We start from the raw sequence: 19,378 nt of genomic DNA, 5'->3' as shown, positions 1-19,378 counted from the left end.
AGGACCAGCTTAAGGGTGGGCCGTGGGAGGTCAAGTTGATTAAAAATGCAGCCAGGCTGCTCTCAGGATTAGTTCTGCCGCTGCTCTCCGAGGGAGAGGGAAGCTGCTTTGCTTGAACAAGGAGGTGGTGTCAGCCCCGGGGCGGCGGGGGCAGGGGGCTCAGCTGAGCTGTGGCCACTGCTGACAGTGACGGCCGGGTCGCACGGGTGTCACACGGGTGTCACACGGGTGTCTCGGGTGTCACACGGGTGTCACACGGGTGTCACACGGGTCACCTCGCTCACAGCCCCTCCTCAAAGAGCAAACCCTGAGCCCCGCGCCTGGGCACAGCAGAGCCCCTGTGATGGTGCATTTCCCCTTTGCGGGGCGCAGAGCAGAGTGTGGCTCGGCTGGCAGGGATTTGTGACACGGGACATTCCCTGCACGCTCCCGAGGCTGCAGAGCCCGCCGTGGCCGGGCTGCTCTGGCTCTGGGAGGACAAGGCAGATGGGCGAGCGGCGTGACCCGCGGCGCTGAGCCCGGCTCGGCTGCCAGCGCCGGGAAAGGCTTATCCCAGGCAAGGATAATGACAGCGACGGCAGGAAGGCCTGATCGGCTACCCAGCACAGTGCACTGCTTGCTGCCTAATTAAAATTTCATTAAGTTGGTTCGAATCCCTTGATGGAGGTCACAGGCACACCATTGATGTGCTAATGTCTTACTTTTCCCTTTTTTTCTGTCTTTCACTACTATCCATCATCCTCTTAGATAAAGCAGTGCCATTAGGAACTGCTTTCCAGCATCCCCAGATTGCAATGGCAGCGAAAGAGACAGCCATAATTCATCAGACATATTATCTGTCCCTTATTTTCTCTCTAATTAAAAAAATGCCTCCCCCACGTAGCAACGTGAATCAGTTTGGGCATTAACTCTTCTGGTGAGCTGGGAATTGGAAAAGTTGCCTGGAAGGCCAGGACTGGCTGAGCCTCATTTTAGTGGAGCTGCTGCTGAATTTAGTGCAAAAGTAGTGAATTTAGTGCTGAATTAATGCAAAAGCAGCTATTTTTTTTTTTGCTGGGGAGAGATACCCCTTGTGCATGTTGCGCTGTGGGCAGGTCCCCATCCACCAAATCCTGCAGTTGAAGGGGAAGAAATGAGGGCTGGAGCCTGCTTTGCATCCCTGTGGCCCAAAACATCCCAGCTCAGGGGGTTGGGACATCAGCCGCGTCCCTGGTGGCATCACCCTGGGCTCTGCGCTCCTGCCCGCCTTGGGACAGTGACAGCGGGCACTTCCCAGCGCCCCTGGGCACGGATGGCATTTTCTGCCAGCAGCACGGAGAGGGAAGCTCAAGCAGGCAGGAGAAAGCGCTCAGATGGCGCCCAAAGGAAGGGAATTGCCGGGGAGGAGAAGCCCAGGATGTGTGGGATCCTCCTCCTGGCCGTCGCTTTAATGCCGCCCAGATGGCGAATGTTTGTTTCTGCGCCTCTGTGGGGGAAATACGAGCGAGCTGCGAGGCTCCACCCGCCCACCCCGGCCCGCAGCAACTCCCAGGTGGGGATCCCAGCTTTTCCCGGGATCCCAGCTTTTCCCGGGATCCCAGCTTTTCCCGGATCCCAGCTTTTCCCGGCATCCCAGCTTTTCCCGGGATTCCCGGGGGAAGGCAGAGGAGGCACCTGCCCACACCTGCACCGGCCTCCGGGTGCTGCCAGCATTCCTGCAAATCCCAAAGCTCAGGTCCCCACTCAGCACCTCCATCCTGATTTGGTTTTTTAACAAGGTCCATTTGGTTTTTACCTCTGCTGGTGCAGCACTACTCAGTTGAAGCCCAAAACATATTCCCATAAGGAATATTTGATAGGAAAGGTTTGCATTTAAAAATTAAAATGGTTGGATTAATTTTGCCACATCTTCTCTTACAGTTGACTTTACAGGTTTTCTCCAGCTCATTTGGGGTTTCTTAGATATTTTCTCCCAACAGATACTCCCAAAAAGCCAGATATACTGTGACTTTCACTTCCTTTTTCTCACTGAGCCTGTGACTTTATTTCCCAGTTATTTAGGGCATATCTTTTCTGCCCCCATTTCCAAAGATGCTGAAGCATCTGAGCAGGGCTGGAACACCCCAGCAGTCTGTAACCTGGCCCTCAGCCTGCTGCTCTGGGTACCACAGGCCCCATCCAGGATGGCAGCTGTTGGTGGATGGTCAAGTGCCAATTAATAAATTGCATTAATAAACTAATGTGCATCATGACCCAGTTCATAGTGATGGCAGGAGCTTTGCCAGGTTGGTTTATCTCTGCTGAACCAAACACTAGGTAGTGTTTCTTAGCCCTAAAAACCCTCCTGGAGAGTTTATTTTTCCTTCCCCCTTCCTGCTTTAATGTTGGCTTTCAAAGATGAGTTAACTTTTAAAAAGTTTTCATTAGGCATATTAAGGAATTCTTCCCAGGACAGCCATTATGTGACATTTTAATTTTGATTTTTCTGATGCATGAAACAACATCCTCAGCAGATTTATTGCTAAGTGAATGGCCCAGCTATGGCATGTGTCAGACCTGTAAAACACTAAAAAACAGGCAGGGGATTGTTGTTAATCAGAATTTATTATGCTACATAAAGGCATATTTACAGTCCCACCAGGGGACAATTAATTTGTTTGGGGATAAACAATTAATCTCCCTGGGAGTGGGAGCAGAAAATCTGACATGGTTTTATGTCTTTTCCCAGCGTGGCAGAGGCAGGACTGCTCACAGCCTCCCTGGGGGCATCTCCCTGGCACTGCCAGGGGTCAGCAGTGCCCAGGGCTGGGCAGCTCTGCTCCTCCCTGGCAGGGTTTGCACTGGGAGCTGTGCTCTTTACTGGGATAAATGGGTTTTTTTCCTGCTCCTCCCTGGCAGGGTTTGCACTGGGAGCTGTGCTCTTTACTGGGATAAATGGGTTTTTTTCCTGCTCCTCCCTGGCAGGGTTTGCACTGGGAGCTGTGCTCTTTACTGGGATAAATGGGTTTTTTCCTGCCCTGCCTGAGCAGGGCTCTCCCAGGCAGCCTGCTGCATCCCTGCTGTTCCTCCCCACCCTGTCTGTTTTTGGGTTTCAGCCCTTGCATCTGTTTCCTGCATCCTCTCCTTTCTGCTCAAGATGCAACAGGCACAAGCAGGGAGGAGAGAGGGAGGTACTGCACAGTGGGAAGGAGAGAATTGCAGCTGCTATTCTTTGCTACCTTTGCTCCATGGACTTCTTCAAACTTAAACCTTATTATTTCTCTTTGAAAGCAGCTTTTTGATCTTTGCAGGAGCAAATCCAGTACATGACAGGAGCACAAATTCCCAGCTGAGGCCATGGAAAGGTTATGACAAAAGCAAAATTTCTGTTTTCCAAGAGCACATGCAGTGTTTTGGCAGGTAATGTCAGCACACAGCCAGCAGAATGTGGGAGCCAGGCAAAGAGCAGTGCTGTGTCCTTTTCTATTGTCACCTACTTTTGGGGCAGCTGTGCTCCTGCCACTCCTTCTGCCCCCAAGAGCTGCCTGGCAGCTCTTCAGTGGCTCAGCATTCCTGGCCCACATGGCAGAACCCAAACCTCACCATTTCCTTCCTCTATTGCCACATGAATCTTCTCCCATTTATTCATGAGACCTTTGTTCCCTTTGCCACAGCCTGGCTGGATTTGGTGGGGTTTTGGCCACCCCTGGCACCTCAGGATGCTGCCAGCCCTGAGACCCCTCAGTCTTGTTGCCAGACCCTGCTGGCAGGTCCCAAAACAGACCAGCTCTTTTGCCAGTTTAACTCACCTGCACCCAGCCTGTTTGTGCCTTTTTCCTGTCACTTTGTCCTGAAAAAAGACCTTCACACTTCTCCACAGGGATTAACAGTCTGAGCAGCTCATCAGTTGTTTCCAGCAGGAACTGTGAGTTTTTAGGGGATTTGAGCCATCACAATTAAGGAGAACCTAGATCATTAAAAATAATATGCTTCACACAAGAGAGGAACCAGCCTGCTTCACAAGACCCCTTTCTGCTGAAAAATTCATTGCTCTAAATAATTAATGATCCTTGCAAAGGAGGATGGTTTCACTGGGTGGAAGGTGGAATACAGACGCCAGGCAGAGTAATCCTTTTTTTTGTTATGAATCCAGATTTCCTGGCCGTGCTGCTGCCCTGGGAGCAGTGGGGGAGCAGGACTGTGGCTGCTTTCCCCATGGGGCCCCAGGCTGGGAGAATGTCTGTGCAATGGGGCCATCCCATCCCATCCCATCCCATCCCATCCCATCCCATCCCATCCCATCCCATCCCATCCCACCCCACCTCACCCAAAACCCCATGGGTCCCTCCTGGAGTAGGGACAGGGCAGGGGTCTTTGTGTCTGAAGCCCTGAAGCAGCACTTGTCTGTCCAGGTCTCAGAGCCTTGGAAAGCTCTGGAGAGGAGCAGATTTCCCTGCTGGAGCAGCCTCTCCATTTCCCTGGGTAGTTTTTGCACTGCTGTTCCTTTTGCTTTGCATGTCAGGAATTCATTTGTTGCTGGGACAGCATTTGCATTGCTCAGTGCATAAATAGGCTATAAATAAGATGCTGATTTCTAATCACTGCACAGCCCCAGGAGAAGCACTCACTCCAGGGTGTCAGGTGGTGCCTGGCCTGTCCCTCTCCAGCACCAGTGTCCCTTCTTGGAGCAGTGGCAGCTGCTGGGACACAGCTGGCAGTACCAGTGCCACCCAGCACCAGCCAGTCCAGCTGCTGAACTCCAGCTCAGCAGTCAGGAAGAGAGGAGGACGTAGGCAGTGCCAGACCTGTGGGACAGCACCACTGATGGGAGGGGGATTTTAGTTGCTGGGACCCCCCATGGGCATCCCAGGTAAATCAAATTCCTCTTCCCTTGCTCAGCCTGCCTGTGGTTTCTGCAGTATAAATTATCTGTAGCAGAGTGTTTGTGATCTCTTTGGGAAGGGGAGGGAAATGGAAAGCTGTTTCTGTAATAACCATGGCTGCACAAAAGCTCAGGTAGAGGGGGAAGATAAAAAAGGCAAACTGGGCACTGCTGACCATAATGTCTCTCCAGGACAAGAGGGCTGGACAAGGCTGGGAGTGGGACCTGACCTCCTCAGAGCAGCTCCCACAGAGGTTATAAAAACCAGGCTTTGCAGGGAGATGGGAGTGAGACCTGCCTTGGAGCTGTGCTGCTCCAGGGAGCTGAGGAGGGTGGCACTGCAGGGTGACTCACCAGAGCCAGCAGCATTCCCTGGAATGTGCTGGGAAGTGACAGGAGTTGACATGGCTGCTGCAGAGCCGGGCTCGAGGTGTCCTCACGCTGTTTGAGCGCTGTCACCAGCTGGGTGCTGGAGGAGGAAGGTCCCCTCTCTGCCCCTGGCCATGCCCCTGGCTGGGCTGGCAGTGTCCCTGCTGGAACAGGCCACTCTGCTGCCACTGCCATCCACTGTCACCTGCAATGAGGACAGAAACAGCAGCAGTCAGTGACTGAACACCTGTGCCCAAGGGCGAGCTGTTTTGCCATGAATTAATGCTTTTCCCCGTTTTTAGGATACTGGGGTGGGAGCAGCCTGCCATGTCAGCAGAGCTGCAGCGAGAGCAGCAGCGGGATCCCCAAAATGCCTGCTCATTGCCAGGCCTGCTGGGGCAGTGCTGCCCTGGGATCCATTTCAGCGTTCAGCACTGACACATCACACACATCTAATGGCACTGGTCTCAGGACGTGGCCCTTCGTGCAGTCATGCACTTGCAATTGTCACTGCAGCCCCAGTGCCAGTGACCCCTGGGAGCAGAGCATGGCTGAGCCTGGGGCTCACGACTGAGCCGCGAATTGACGCAACAAAAGGTGGAAGGGAAAACCCATGACAGGGTTCCACTCCCCACTTCCAGAGGGGGATTTCTGGGGGGCGTGGTGGTGGGGTGACCTCTCTGACAGTCCCCTGTGTCCTTCCAGACGAGCGCTGTGCTGTGTGCGGGCGGCTGTGCCCTGCTGGCCCTCAGCTCCCTGCTGGCCATCGTCGCTGTCGTGCTGCCCGGCGGAGCCTGCGAGCGCCGAGTCTGCACCCTGGCTGGCTACATGCAGACAGCAGCAGGCAAGTGATGGGTTTGCTCTTTGGGGGGGAAAGATGGGGTGTCCTGGCATGGCATCTTGGAGCTCAGCAGCATGAGGAGCTTGCAAGCTCTAACCAAGGGTGGGAGAAATGCAAGAGGCTCTTCAGTTTAGTGATTGCTTCCTGCATTCAGCACAAAAGCTATTGGACATCATCTCCAACCACGCACGGGTCTGTGGCAGAGCCTGGGCTGCAGGTCCCCCTCTCTGCCCCCAGCTCAGGATGTTGTGTAGGACAGGAGGCTGTGGTGAGACCAGCCTTTCTGCTGGCAGGGTGCTGCTGCACCTTCTGGGGTCCAGCAGATGCTCCCTGTGAAGTGTCCAGTTCCATCTTTGTTGTTAAGCCTCTGGAGGGATTTCCCTCCCTGGGCTTTACACCTGACAGGGCTGCCCAGCCTGTCCTGTATCTCCCCAGGCAGCCCTGGGGATGCTGCATCCACTTAAAATTCCTTTGCAATTGCCTTTGCTTCTGCCTCGGGGGAGTGCAGAGGGAGAGGGCAGGAAGCTGGGGAGGGACAAACCCCACTGGAGACTTGTCACCCCTGCAGGGAGCCACATCCCCGAGTGTTGGACCGAACCTCCCAGCTGGACAAGAGCCATGACAGGAGATTAATGCCCCTTCGTGTCGGTGCCTGAGAATAAACTCCTTTGCTTGGAGAAATTCTCAGGGCCAGCCAGGCTTTGTTCTCTGCCTGGAGCATTCAAGCTGCTTTGGGGGGAAATCCTGTTACACGCTCTCCTCTGCAAGACTCATCCCATGGGATCCGATCTGGGACAGATGGAGCAGGACAGATTCCAGCCATGGCTGCTCCAGCTCAGCCGGGCTGTGGGGCCACACACAGCTGCTTGTGCTGTCCCCTTCTCCCAGGCTGGAGATTCCCATCTCTGCTGGGTCCCCTGGTGTGGGACAGAGGCTGGAGGAGCCCCATGGCAGATCTCAGCTCCAGGGATGGGTCCCTTGCAGGAGATCTCCCCTGCAGGGGATAATTGGGGTGGAAAAGGGTAACCCCACATTACCTTTGCCTGGGGGGTGGCACATCCCTGCTGCGTCTGGAGCAGATACAAAGCAAAGGATTAGGACGAGTCCCTGGAAAGGAAACCGACTGTGGCAGATAAATACAAATGAGGAGCTGCCAGGAGTTCTGGTAATATTGAACAAGCTGTAAATAAACTGTAGGCTCTAAGCGTTATTGACAAATGAAAATTTACTGGGGACGTTTGAGCAAGCTAATGGTTTGCTTTAAACCCTGGCATTGCCTGCTAAGCATTTTGTCTTGTGCTTTTTAATTTTGTGCACTGTGGATTAATTCCCATTCAGAGCCAAGCAGCCCTGAGTCAACAGAATTAAATGGTTTAATGTATTTGGATTCAGAAATGCTGCCCCTCCATAATTTCTCTCCTTGTTGCCCCCTCCCTCCCTAGGAGGAAGCTTTTCCATAGAAATCAGCTTCAGTGAGGTGACAGGGAGAGAAACTCCTCCCCAAAAATCACATTATCTCAGAGAAAAACAGGGATTTTAGGATAGATGAAATGATAGGGGAGGGAAGGAAAGCAGAGCAAGCAGGGAGGTTTGCTAGAGGAGCTGCACTCACATAAATCCAGGTGCAGAGGCCAAGGATTGATCCCTGAACCAAACAGGAACCAATCCTGAGGGCAGCCCCACAGCAAGGCTCAAGCTACAGTTTTAACTTTTTCCTGCTATTTATTTGGAGAGCCAAGTTGTGCCTTCTGCAGCCCCAGAATGGAGGAAGATAAAAACCTCAGACAGACAGAGCAGAGCTCTAATTGCAGATGCAGACAGGCCACCAGGGTTCAGAGCTGGGCTAATTGCCACCACACTTTGAAAACACAAGTCCTGATGCCTGGCATCCATTCCTTAGGAAAAAAACCCCAACATATCCACACAAAAGACAACAGGATGATCCCTAATGAAAGAGTTAATGAGCAACAGGGAGAGGAGGAAGGAGAAAGGAACATTTGCTCAGCTCTCACACCCTACAAAGAAAATGCTGCCTCTGAGAGATTAGAGGTGGGGCTCACTCCCTGTTTATGGCGTCAGCTCACTAAAATGAAATTTCTGGGGGATCCTTCCTCCCAAACCTGCATGGCAGCACCTCCCAAGAGGCTGAGGTAGCCAAGCTGGCCCATTTATGTGTGGGGTGGTCCAATCCTCAGCTGCAGCCCATTGCTATTGATGGAGAGGGGTCCTGGGGCTGACCCCAGGGACAGGGAGGACAAATGGGGGCACAGCTGAAACCCTGCCAGTTGTCCTTCAGCAAAAGCCTCTTTGCTAGGGTTTTAAAAACAGGAGGTAATCCCAGGAAGAAATGTCTCCTGCTGCATGGGGCTGAAAGGGAAGCACAGGGAATGTTCTTCAGGGCTGACAGTGCCTGTACAACCTCTCTGGGGGCTGCCAGGTGCTGCTCAGGGGTCCTGGTTTGCAGCTGGATGTTGCAGTTCATCCCTGCAAGGCTCTCAGAGCAGTTTTTCTGTGAGTGACAGTGGGGCAGCTGCTGGGAGGAGCACGGGGCCATCACAGTGTGCCAGGCACTGCCTTCACCATGGGAACTGTGATGATGCCCCGGGGAGCCCCAAGGCTCTGCTCTGAGCTGTCACAGCCCACACAGCCCCAGCAGTGGCACTGCCTTACAGGAGTGTCCTGAGCCTGCAGCCTCTGCCAGGTTTCAGCAGGGACTGTGCTCCACAGCCCAGAGCATCCTCACCCCCATGGGAATGGCCTTCGCAGGGCAGCGAGGCTGATGAAAACTGAGATTGCAACTCAGTGAGGGCAGCGAGGCTGATGAAAACTGAGATTGCAACTCAGTGAACCCCATCAAACAGAAAATCTGGGCAGATTTCTGCTTTGGGGGCTAGTGGTACTAAGGGAAGGATTATGGGTGACCATGCTCCAGCACTGGAGCTGGTTCCAGCACTGGTGCTGCTTAGGAACGAGTCCTCACAGGCAGGATGAGCAGCCTCCCTCATCCCTAAAAGCCTCCATAAAGCCAGGATTATGTTGTTGCTTTTAGGAAGCTTTTCTCTGTGTGCTCTTCAGGCAAAGGGCTCTTGCTTTGCTGGCAAGGGGTGGCTGATCCAACCTGCCAGTGGCCCCAGGGCTGCTGGTCCTTTCCCTGCTCTCTGGGGCCTGGCAGGAGGAGCTGCAGAGTTTGGAACCTCGCTGAGGGCACAGAGCACAAGAAGCCTTCAGGGAGAGTTTTGCTTTCAGCCCACACTGCTCTTTGTCCAGTCTTACCACCATCAACTCACTACTCAAGACAAACCCAGTGCTGAGGGAAATGATCCTGACCTGCCTGTGCCTTTCTAAAGTTCTTCTGGTTTTAAAGAGCAATTTCCCAGCAGTGCCACGACAGAATCAGAACAGTCACAAGGCTCCAGCAAGACAGGCAGAAACCCTCAGTTATGCAATTTAACCACACTGTAATCCCAGGTTTCATGGCAGTCCCAAGAGCTTCTTCCTGGAAAATTTGATTGCATTCTGCAGCCAAGATCCCTCTTACTGGCAGCAGCATGGTGGCATTACAGAGATGGCCTCAGCTTTAGGTCAGTTAAGCAGCAGAGTAAAATACAGGAGACTTTGTGATTTTTGTCTGTTCTTTAGACACTGATCATCCAGTAAGGACACAGGAAGGAGAATGGTTCATTTTCAGATCAGTGGGAACCTTCTAAATGTATCAATTCCCAAGGACTGAAAATCAACCTAGATTAAAACTGTTCGTGCCATTCCCAAGGGAGAGCAGCAAGGATGGGTGGAGGGTTTGGGGCAGGCTGGGGGCAGCAGTCCCTGGCCAGAATGCTGTCCCGGTGTCACAATGTTATTTAGGAAGGCAGCACATGATCCTTTCCCCTCATTGCACCTCCCATCCCTCCCTGCATCCCAGCCCACCTCTGCGATCGATGGTGCCCTGTTTGTCCCAGCTTGTGCAGGCTCTGCATGGCAAGCAGCACCATCATCTGCATCAGTATTGATCCCTCAGGCTCCCATCGATCAGCCTGGTGACATATAGGTAATGTGTAATTAGTAACTTAGATAAAAACAGCGCCAGGAGGGAGCTGCCAGACCAGTGTGTCCGTGGAGCAGCAAACAGAGGGGTCGTGGCTGCCTGGTCATTGCTGACCTGCCATTGAGCCACTGAAACTCTTCCTTTGCCTGAGGTTTTGGATCCCTCCCATCTCACCTCTCTCTTAGAATCCAGATTGGAATAATGGCATGAGGAAGGCACTCTGCCGAGCATCCCTTCCCAACGCACTGCTGGCCATGCTGGAGAGCAACATCCAAGGATGGTGCAGAGGCCACCAGACAGTGGGGACACGCTCTGGGTTCAGCGTCCCAGCACTGCTTTGAGGGGATAGAACTGGAGCAGACACTTCCCCAAAGCAGGGGACAGTTGGGAGCTGACACTGGAAGGTTGGGGAATGGCCAAGAGGGGAGGGTTGGAGCGGTCCCAGCCCGCAGAGCCGGGCGGGGCAGACCCAGCCGCTCTCCTGACGGGCCATGGTGGCTGCGGCAGCCCGGGAGCTCCATCCTGTTGACGCCGAGGGTTGTTTGTCAGAGACATCCTTGGGATTCGGAAGGGGAACTCAGCAGTGGAGGCAGGGGGGAAGCAGTGCCCTGTTGTCCAGGCATTGATTTGATTTAAAATCATCCGAAGCTCCCCCCATCCCTGTTTAAAAATAGCATCTTGGCTTTTATCACAGAGCCCACGCCGTCCCTCTTCTCGTGGCAGAAAAAAACATGCTCAGTCCTGATGCACTGACATTGCTGGATGTGTTCAGTCATCAGAAAAGCATTAAGGAAATGTTGCCATAAAGCTGTTTCCCCATTTAAGAAAGGTTCCTCAGAACTGCAAGAGAAGCTCCCAAAAGAAACAAAGTCCAGTCTTCCTGCAAGGTTCTTGGGCACGAAAGCAAAACACAGCAGCATAAAACCTGAGTCTGGAAATGTGTCCAGTTCCTGGATTGCAAGGGCAGCTTGTTTGTCTTTCTCTGGAAAGAGCAATGCTCCCATCACAGCTGCATGATCCTCACTGCTCAGGTGCTCACTGCCATCCTCACCCTCTCCCCTCCACATTTCACATCTTGTCCTTGCCATAGAGACAGCACTCACACCACTGCAAGCCCTGATTCCACCCCTGGTGCAAGGCTTTTTTCCCCCTGCTTTCTTTAATTACATTAGCAAAGCCAAAGAACTGCCTTTGGCACGTTATTATTCAGTCAGTGAACTCTCACTAATTCCTGACACAACCAATAAATATCTGAGGTAGGAGCTCACTGCCAGGGAGCTGGAGAGGGGCTCGGTCACAGCCCAGCCCCGCTGCTCACTTCAGAGCCAGTGCTGCTCATGCCTGACTTACCTGTGCTCTCATTTTGTTCATTTGCACTGATGCAACTCCTCTTCTGTTACATTTTTTCCTAATTTCCTCCAGAATTCAGCTCAGTAAAAGCCACAACCATCCTGAGCCTTGTGCTAGTTTGTCCTGGAGCAAGGACTGCCCTGAACCCTGTGGAGATGCTGGGAACCAAGCCCAGGTGTTGGTACCCAGCAGTCCATCAGTCTCTTATTCCATCAGTCTCTGTGTGCTTAAGGATTTGATGAACTCCTGTTAGAAGCAACAATTGACTTTATTTTCCATTTCCCTCCCAGCTGGGAGGTGTTGTCTGGGAGGATGTTGAAGGGGGAAAATGAACTTGTCAGATCTGCAGATCGACGGGCATCAAAGGGGAACCACAAACATCAACTTCAGCCTTTCAGGAAATTTTTACTTCTGCTGAAACAGTAATTTCTCTGTGCTCACTCACTTGAATGCATACATTCAAGTGACAGATCATCTTGGTTTGAGAACAATTTCATTATTTTACTTCCAAAACCTAAAATCTTCATTGGAGAGCCAGGTCATTAAACATGGCAGTGACAGGAGAGGGGCTGGCAGCTCTCCTCACAGCCAGGCTCCCTGCCACAGGTTAAGTGCAGATCAGCCTTCCCAGGGCTCCAGCTTGTTTCACATGAGGTGCAGAGCTGCTGAAGGAGAAGGGGCCAGACCCTGGCTGTGCTGTAGAGCAGCTGAGCCCTGCTCCAGCCCAGTGACAGATGACAGAGATTCATTTCCATCTGACATTTGGACAGATTTCTTTCCTCTGCTCACTTCTCAAAGTGGGCTGTGATTCTCTCCAGGTGGGTTGTGCCGTTTGGCACAAAGCTGCTGACTTGGTGCCTTTGCTCTCCCTTCAGGCCAGGTCCCAGCAGCAGCAGCAGCAGCACTGTGCCTGGGCTAATGCCAGGAGCAGAGCATTTCTCAGTAGCCTCATTTAGAGAATAAACCAGCCATGTCCTTTCATTGGCTTCTTGGAGAGGGGCAATACATTTCCAGTGACATCAGTGACAGAAGCAATATTCTTTCATTGCTATCATCAGAAAAGAGCAGCTTTATACTGCAAGAAAGAACTATTTCACTTGTACAAAACATATTCTTTATTTCCTTAAACCTGGGGAAATCCTTGTCATATTAATATGTGTCTGAATTGCTTCTCTTTCAACAGTTCTCCCAGGGATTTGAGCTTAGACCAGTTATTGCACTTGGATGCAGTAACAGTCCATAAAAAAGTATATTCTGTAAATAATAACAGTGCTTTGTAATAAATGGAAACTACAAATAACAAGTGCCACTGGTACTCCAACACTGCTGCCCCTGAGGAAATACAGGTCCCAAGGAGCCCAGCACTGTGCCAGAGTCACATGTTTTAGATGGGAAAATCCATATTTCATTTGATTCCCTCTGCCTGTGACTCTCCCTTCAGTTTACAGGCAGTTGTTCTGCTACAAGGCAGGACATTCACCTGGATTCTAACACTTTCAAGGCACCAGGGTGGGACTCATGCGTATTACCAGAAGGCTCCTCAAGCTACATCTTTCCAGGCAGGCTCCTTCTTGAATTTTTGGTGAGGGATGGCTTTGATAATGGCTTGTTTTTCATGAAGTTTAATTGATCTTACTGGTTGTTGCAGCAGAGAACAACAGCAGGAGAGGGTCTCCTTTCCCATGCAAGTTCAGGTTGTGCAATAAACCAGATTCTGCAAAGCTTGAGAGCATTTATCATTTAACAGCTGGCATTAGGGGCTGCCCAGCCTGCTTGTTGCATGCTCACAGTGCTGAGCAGGATCACATCCTCTTATCTCCTTGCTGTGGAATTACATTCAGCTGAGGTTTCTTCTCACCAACAGTTTGACTTCTCCCATTCCCCTTCCTTGCCTAGCTCATGTTTGTGGCTGTTCCTGGGAAGATGGAGACAACCCTGCAATCCTCTCCAGGGCCACCTGAATGTCCTGTCTTGCTGTGGGGAGGGAGTTCATAGCTGAATTTCATGCATCCTGAAGCAATTGTGTAGACATCACATCATCTTTATTGGCTCATCCATCTGCATTGAGTGCAGGGTGTAACACTGAGGAAAAAACCCTCCCTGTCCTTTCTGATGCTGGCAGGGAGCTCAGGACTGTCAGGAGCAGTCTGCAGCTCAGGGATGCATTTCAGGGAGTTTTGGTCAGCCCCAGTGCTCAGCCTGGCAATGCTGAAGTTTTTGGCCTGTTGCTAATACCAATATTAGCAGGATGAAGCCAGGCTTTGGCCTTGGGGGGAGATATAAGTGTTTGATGGGCTGGTTGGATGCTGGCTGTAATTTAAAAGGCATCTGAAAGTGGGGACCAGGACATGTCAGGACACAGAGCAGGGCAGTGTATAGAGAAGACATCACCAACAAGCTGCCTCAAATCCTAAAGGTTGACATCAAATTTAGGGCAAAGCAGTGAGCCCCCCAATGCCTCAAAAAATCTGTTTTGCTGGAATTAGATGAAGCTCATGCTATTTGTAGATCCACCTGGGAGGTCATTACAGGTCCTGGCTGGCGCAGCCTTGGTGAACACAGTGATAAATCTGGGTGGCAGCTGCTGGTTGTCTTTTGTGTCACAGATTGCCCAGGCAGTTATAAACTCTGCATCTGTGCACCACAGTCTGGCTTTAGGAGCAGGGGTGAAAAGAGAGAGGAGTTCCCTGAGAAAGGAGCAATGAAGATCTAACAAATGGGTCTTTCCACCTCCTACAGTTTTGCTGACTGTGGGACAGATCTTTTGGTGGGACTTTCAGTCCCACGTTACTTGCTCTGATTTGGCTTCAGTGTCCTGGATAAGTGGGAGGTGCTGCTGGCTGAGCTGGGGAGCCAGCCCTGGGAACAGCCACAGGAGCAGTGGCTCTGGGCCAGCTGCACTTCCTTTTTGCACAGCCTGACAATGCAGGGAGTCTGGCAGAGGTCTCTGTCCTCCTGTGGGCACGTAGCACAGCTCCCAGGCGAGCTCTGCTTCGGAAATGTTTTGCTCTGCCTTCCTGTCTGAGCCTGTGCTGAGCTGGATTCCTTAGCTGGTAAGGAACAGATCTGCTCAGAGGAGAAATTTACCCTGCCCTGAGTGTAAACACAGATGGAAACGTGGTGGAGCCCTTTCCAAAGTCAAAGGAATAAATCTGTTTAAATGGCTGAACACCTGGGGCAGTGAAAGAGCAGGTGGAACATTAACCCCAGAAAGGACAGTGGGGAGAGGGCACGAACTGCACAGTTAAGTGCAGGAATTACCCCAAAGAGCATAACAGAAAGGAAAAGAGGCTCCTTTATGGATCTTTTTTAAGACTCCTGAGTTTTTTGAGCCCTGTGAGTTGCATCCCAGGCACTTTGGATGGAGCAAGCAGGTAGGCTTTTCCCCAGGACTAACCTCATCTGCCTTCTCTAGGGCACCATGTGAGGGATGCAGCCCCACGTGTCCTCCAGCTGCTGGGAGGGATCAGCAGGATTTTCCTCTCTGATTAGGCAGCTATTGCTGTGCTGCAGGAACCCTGGAAGGACAGGGCATGTTCACACCACAGGGAATCAGCTTCATGATGGTTTGGTCAGCTCTTCTGCTCCAAGCCAGTACATCTTCTATGTTCTACAGTAACAGCACTCCTGAACAAAGGCCTTGGTCCTGTAGGGCTTTATTCACTCGCTTAACCAAAAAGCTAAAAACATGGATAAGCCTTGGATGGCTGAGAAAATGTGAAATTGGGTTCTCCTCCCAGCCGTAACCTTGGCAGAAGCACAGCTCTGGCTGCTAAAGCCCATAAAATGAACAGCCCCTGTTGCTCCTGATAGGGGTATAAAATTATAATTACTTGAGAGTGACTTACGATTCAGTGAAACAAGGATCTTCTCCTTTTTGATTGAATTACTCAGTGGTTATTCCTAGAAGACTGGAAGCAGATGGCAAGCTCTGGCCAGGCGTTTAACAGCCTGAGTTATGGCATGGAGGGGATGGAGCTGAGCCCCAACCTGCTGCTCCTGTCTTCCTGCTTGCTTTGGGTCCCCATCCCAGGGTATTCCTCGGGAAAGGAGAGGCTGGAGCCTGGGACAAGATGGTTTGCAGCCATGGATGGAGATGTGGAGCATGTCCAGCAGCAGAGGGCTTGTTTTGCAGCTCAGGTGGCAGCACAGAAATGCAAAAATGTTGTTTCTGTAAGTCCAGTGCTGCTTTGGCCCAGGTAGGCACACCTTGATAGCAATCCCAGTGTGTTGTGTCAGAAGCCTGTGGATCTGGGAGGTGACAACTGCCCTTGTGTCACACAGGAAAGCTCCCCATCCCTATAGGCCCAGGAGGAGGACGGATGGATGAAGGCAGACAGTCCCCTGGGCTGGGGTGGAACAAACACTGCTGTATAATTTCTGCCTCACTGCTCCTCCTGCCCCCGTGTATCTTGAGCACATCAATAAAATCAAATAGACTATTAGCAGCACATCCTGCTATCAGCCATGGATGGGCATCAGGCAGCCATGCAACCTGCATTTTATGAAGTGCTGCTCCTACCACTGCTGGGGCTGCAGTGATTATCACAGCTCCTCACAGCTGGGCCACACCACAGCTTTTATGAGCTACCCTACATCAAAGGCCCTTTCTTTTTAAAGATAAATTAACAATTCTCTCCCTTTCTTTTTATTTAATAGCATAACAGCCAGCTGATTACTAGGTGAGACACCAATCTTGTTGCTGAGCTGTGCTTACTGCATTGTCTATTTGATTCTTTTTATTGAATAAGCAAATGTTCTCTCAGAGCTCTGAAGTCCTTATGAGGGAGACTCATTTTCTGCTGCTGTGATCTCTTTGTCACGGGTGGGTGATGTATGAAAAGGAATTGCAAATAGCTGTTTACAGCAAGCAAAGTCACAGAACAGCCCACTTCAATTTCTGCTATCTGTCGGAAGCTGTTGTTGGCGATGGTCAAAATTAATTAAGCAGGAAGGAAGAGAGCAGAGAGGCACTATGCATCCAGTTCTGCCATTGAAATATTAATGGTGAGCTAATCAAGAAAGAGTATCTATGAATATCTAATCAGCTCACAGTTTGCAGTTTTACTGAAGCAGTGAACTTCTGGGCAGCAGCCCTTTGCAGGAGGTGTGGGAGGGGAGGTGGGCAGGCTGCTCCTGATCACTCTATCTGGGAATAAACAAAGAGCTCCTGCCTGTGACAGGGCTCAGGGACGTTTTCCTTCCACATCTCCCATCCCTGCTGCCACTGGATGCTGCTGCATCCATCCTGCTGTCACCTACAGCAGCCAGGCCAGGGTCCAGCCCACAGCATTCCTAGTGCTGTGTTCCTTCCTCCCCAGTGCCAGAGGAGAGCTCAGCTCCTCCAGGACTGAGCTGCAGCCTCTGTCCACATCCAGGTCTTGGGAAAAGGCTCAAAATTGTACCTTGGACACACAGCCTGGCCCTCTCCCTCCATGCCTGGTACAGGCACCCCACAGGAGGCAGCAGCTGTGTCCCTGTTTCTCCTGCCAGCATGTTTCCAAGTGGAGTTTCCAAGCTTTTCATGGGGAAACAGAAGGTGGTGGTTGTACTGCAGGGCCAGGCTGCACTGCAGACCCCCCAAGCCTGCTCAGCTGCCTTCTCCCACCCACCACACAAGCAGGGAAAAACAAGAGGAAACAATCCCATGGCAAAGCTGGGCTGATTCCAATCAAAGCCACAAAAGTAAATGTCAGTTTTGGGTGCCAGGAGTCGTCAAGCATCATTTCTTTCTTCAGTGTCAGTGTAATGAGGGCTGTGGCTTTGGAGATTTCGATTGCTGTGTTTCTGCAAACAGTTCCCTCCTCTAACCTCTTGGAAATTGGATTTTGTGGGGCTGAGCAGTTTGTGTGCAGCAGATAGCAGCAGGACTGATAAGGAGAAACCTGTTTACACACTCACTCTCTTCTAATACTACAACTGGACAGGCAGCTGCCTAGATTATTTTTTCAATTTCTTTTTTTTTTAAACACTATCTAGTGTAATCCTTGTTGGCTGAATGTTTTGCTGCTTAACTGGGAGAAATCTGAACTAGGCAGTTTTAACACGTAACAAACATGAAAATGATGTGAAGAAAAGGATAAAGGTAATAAGTAAATATTAAATGACACCAAGGAAGAATCAAGTAGTGATCAGGAGGGAAGAGAAAACCTGTGCTGTCCTGTGTGAGGTGGTATTTCATGTGCTGCCAGGGGAGTAGGGACTGGGTACAACTCCAAATACAGAAAGGAGAGAGTCCTGGCACGTCTCTCTGACAGCCACAGGAACTTTCTGGGAAAGGAAAAGCAAAGCAGATGGCATTAGTTAAAAAGACTGGAAGGTACCAGGGATGTCCAGGGAAATGATGGCTGCATCCATTTTCTGTGGGAGGGAGAAACCCCCTCACTGCAGGTGTGTGGGTGCTGCAGTGCCAGCTCCAGCTCCTGGGGCTGATGGGGGAGCGAGAGGATTTGTGCAGGAGGAGCTCTCTGCAATGTGCTTCAATATAACCCAAATCTGTCAGCCTTTAGGGCTTGCTGAGAAGGTCATCTGTGAGCATGGCTAATTATTTCAAGCAAAGCAGCAGGCTAATTCCACTAACCTGCTCCCAGGGACTGAGCTCTGCCCTGTGCCTTGGCTCCCTAGCTGCACACAAGCTGCAGGGAATTACAGATGCATGAGAGTGTGTGTAAAGCTCATGGATATAAACAGATCCCACTGGCATGTACCTGGAGCACAGAGAGGAAAATTCACATTTTTCATAGCGTATTCATTCAGTTGTCATGAAAATGCTGCTCCAGCCAAAAGGCAGAATCTCTTCTTTCTGCCATTTAATTTTCTTTAATCTGCTCTTGACATTTATTGAAAGAAGTATTTTACCCACATCAAAGGCAAAGATTTCAAAACATCACATGGAAAAAACCTTAAGGTCAGTCCAAGTGAGGTTATGGTGGCTGACATGAGATGAAAGACTCTGGTTTCCACAAGGAAAGTCTGTGCAAAACAAGAGGCCATGCTGGCCTGTGCTCTGAGGATGCTTAATTTGCACGCTGGCAGGAGCTGGAAGTGATGGGCTTTGTGTGCCTGATACCTTCAGCAATTCAAGCAAGGCTGTCTTTAATATGAACAAGTTAAAACAAAAGATGCCTTGATAACATGAGTTTTCAGAAGGCTCTTCACTGGGATGAAGTGTTTCCCATGGCTCTGCCCAACGCTGGCCCAACTCTCTTTGCCTGGGGCAGAGCTGGGCCCTGCTTTGCCTTCACCCTCCATGAGGGAGTGATGCTGCTTCTCACATGATTAAATGAGCCAAAACACTTGACAAGATGAACAAACTGCTGAAAGTGCACCCAGTAGAAGGGCCAAGCCTGCAAGATGCCTCTGGATGTGTGGAACATCCTGAATGCCAATACTGAAGAAAGGTGTAAAATGTAAAAGACCCTCAGAGAACTTCTGCATTTAGTTCATTTTGCATGGGTAGAGGTAACAAGCTGACACAAGTTAATTTATAGCTTGGCTGTATGCTGATTGCAAAGTACACATTTCCACTCAGCCACCATGAGTAAATCACTTTCCCACTGGTTCTCTTGGCATATAAAAGAAATTTCTCCCTTCTCGACATTTAAAAAAAATCCTAATATGTTATACACTCCATGACTTTATAGCATCTTTAATATTTAAAAGGCTAGAATCTATAACCTCAACCTTTAACAAATGTACAGCAACGTGATAACAAATTTGCCTGGAACAGCTGCTATCTTGGTACCAACTGGCACGAGGAGGAGGGAAGTAATTGGCTTGTTTTCAGATAATTACCATAATTGTAGTGACACCATTTGGATCACATCTAACTGCGTTCCTGCTGCAAGTTGGATAATTTAATAATTGGCAGAATTTAGACTGACAGTAAAGGTAAAGTCAGCATATGGTGGGGAATCAGCAGGCACCTCCCTGCACT

At 50.7% G+C, this 19,378-nt stretch overlaps 1 protein-coding gene and 1 long non-coding RNA gene across 2 annotated transcripts in view; one reads left to right on the top strand and one right to left on the bottom strand.

The window, feature by feature from the left end:
• Nucleotides 1-19,378, top strand: part of LHFPL7 (LHFPL tetraspan subfamily member 7) — a 57,867-nt gene that overhangs the window by 4,447 nt on the left and 34,042 nt on the right. Inside the window, exon 2 of the mRNA XM_031506461.2 lies at nt 5,915-6,053. Coding sequence (XP_031362321.1) covers nt 5,915-6,053 — 139 coding nt within the window. The remainder of the gene's footprint in view (nt 1-5,914; nt 6,054-19,378) is intronic.
• The window catches only part of LOC116184304 (uncharacterized), a 39,528-nt gene continuing 27,241 nt past the window's right edge, over nt 7,092-19,378 (bottom strand). The window contains exons 2-3 of the long non-coding RNA XR_004149069.1: nt 9,975-10,081; nt 7,092-7,120 (exon numbers count right to left, since the gene is read on the bottom strand). This is a non-coding gene — a long non-coding RNA (uncharacterized LOC116184304). The remainder of the gene's footprint in view (nt 7,121-9,974; nt 10,082-19,378) is intronic.

The sequence above is a fragment of the Lonchura striata genome, chromosome 20 (genome assembly GCF_046129695.1).
Source record: "Lonchura striata isolate bLonStr1 chromosome 20, bLonStr1.mat, whole genome shotgun sequence".
Lineage (NCBI taxonomy): Eukaryota > Metazoa > Chordata > Aves > Passeriformes > Estrildidae > Lonchura > Lonchura striata.
Note: the sequence above shows the minus strand (reverse complement) of the source record. Positions and strands in the feature narration are given on the sequence as shown.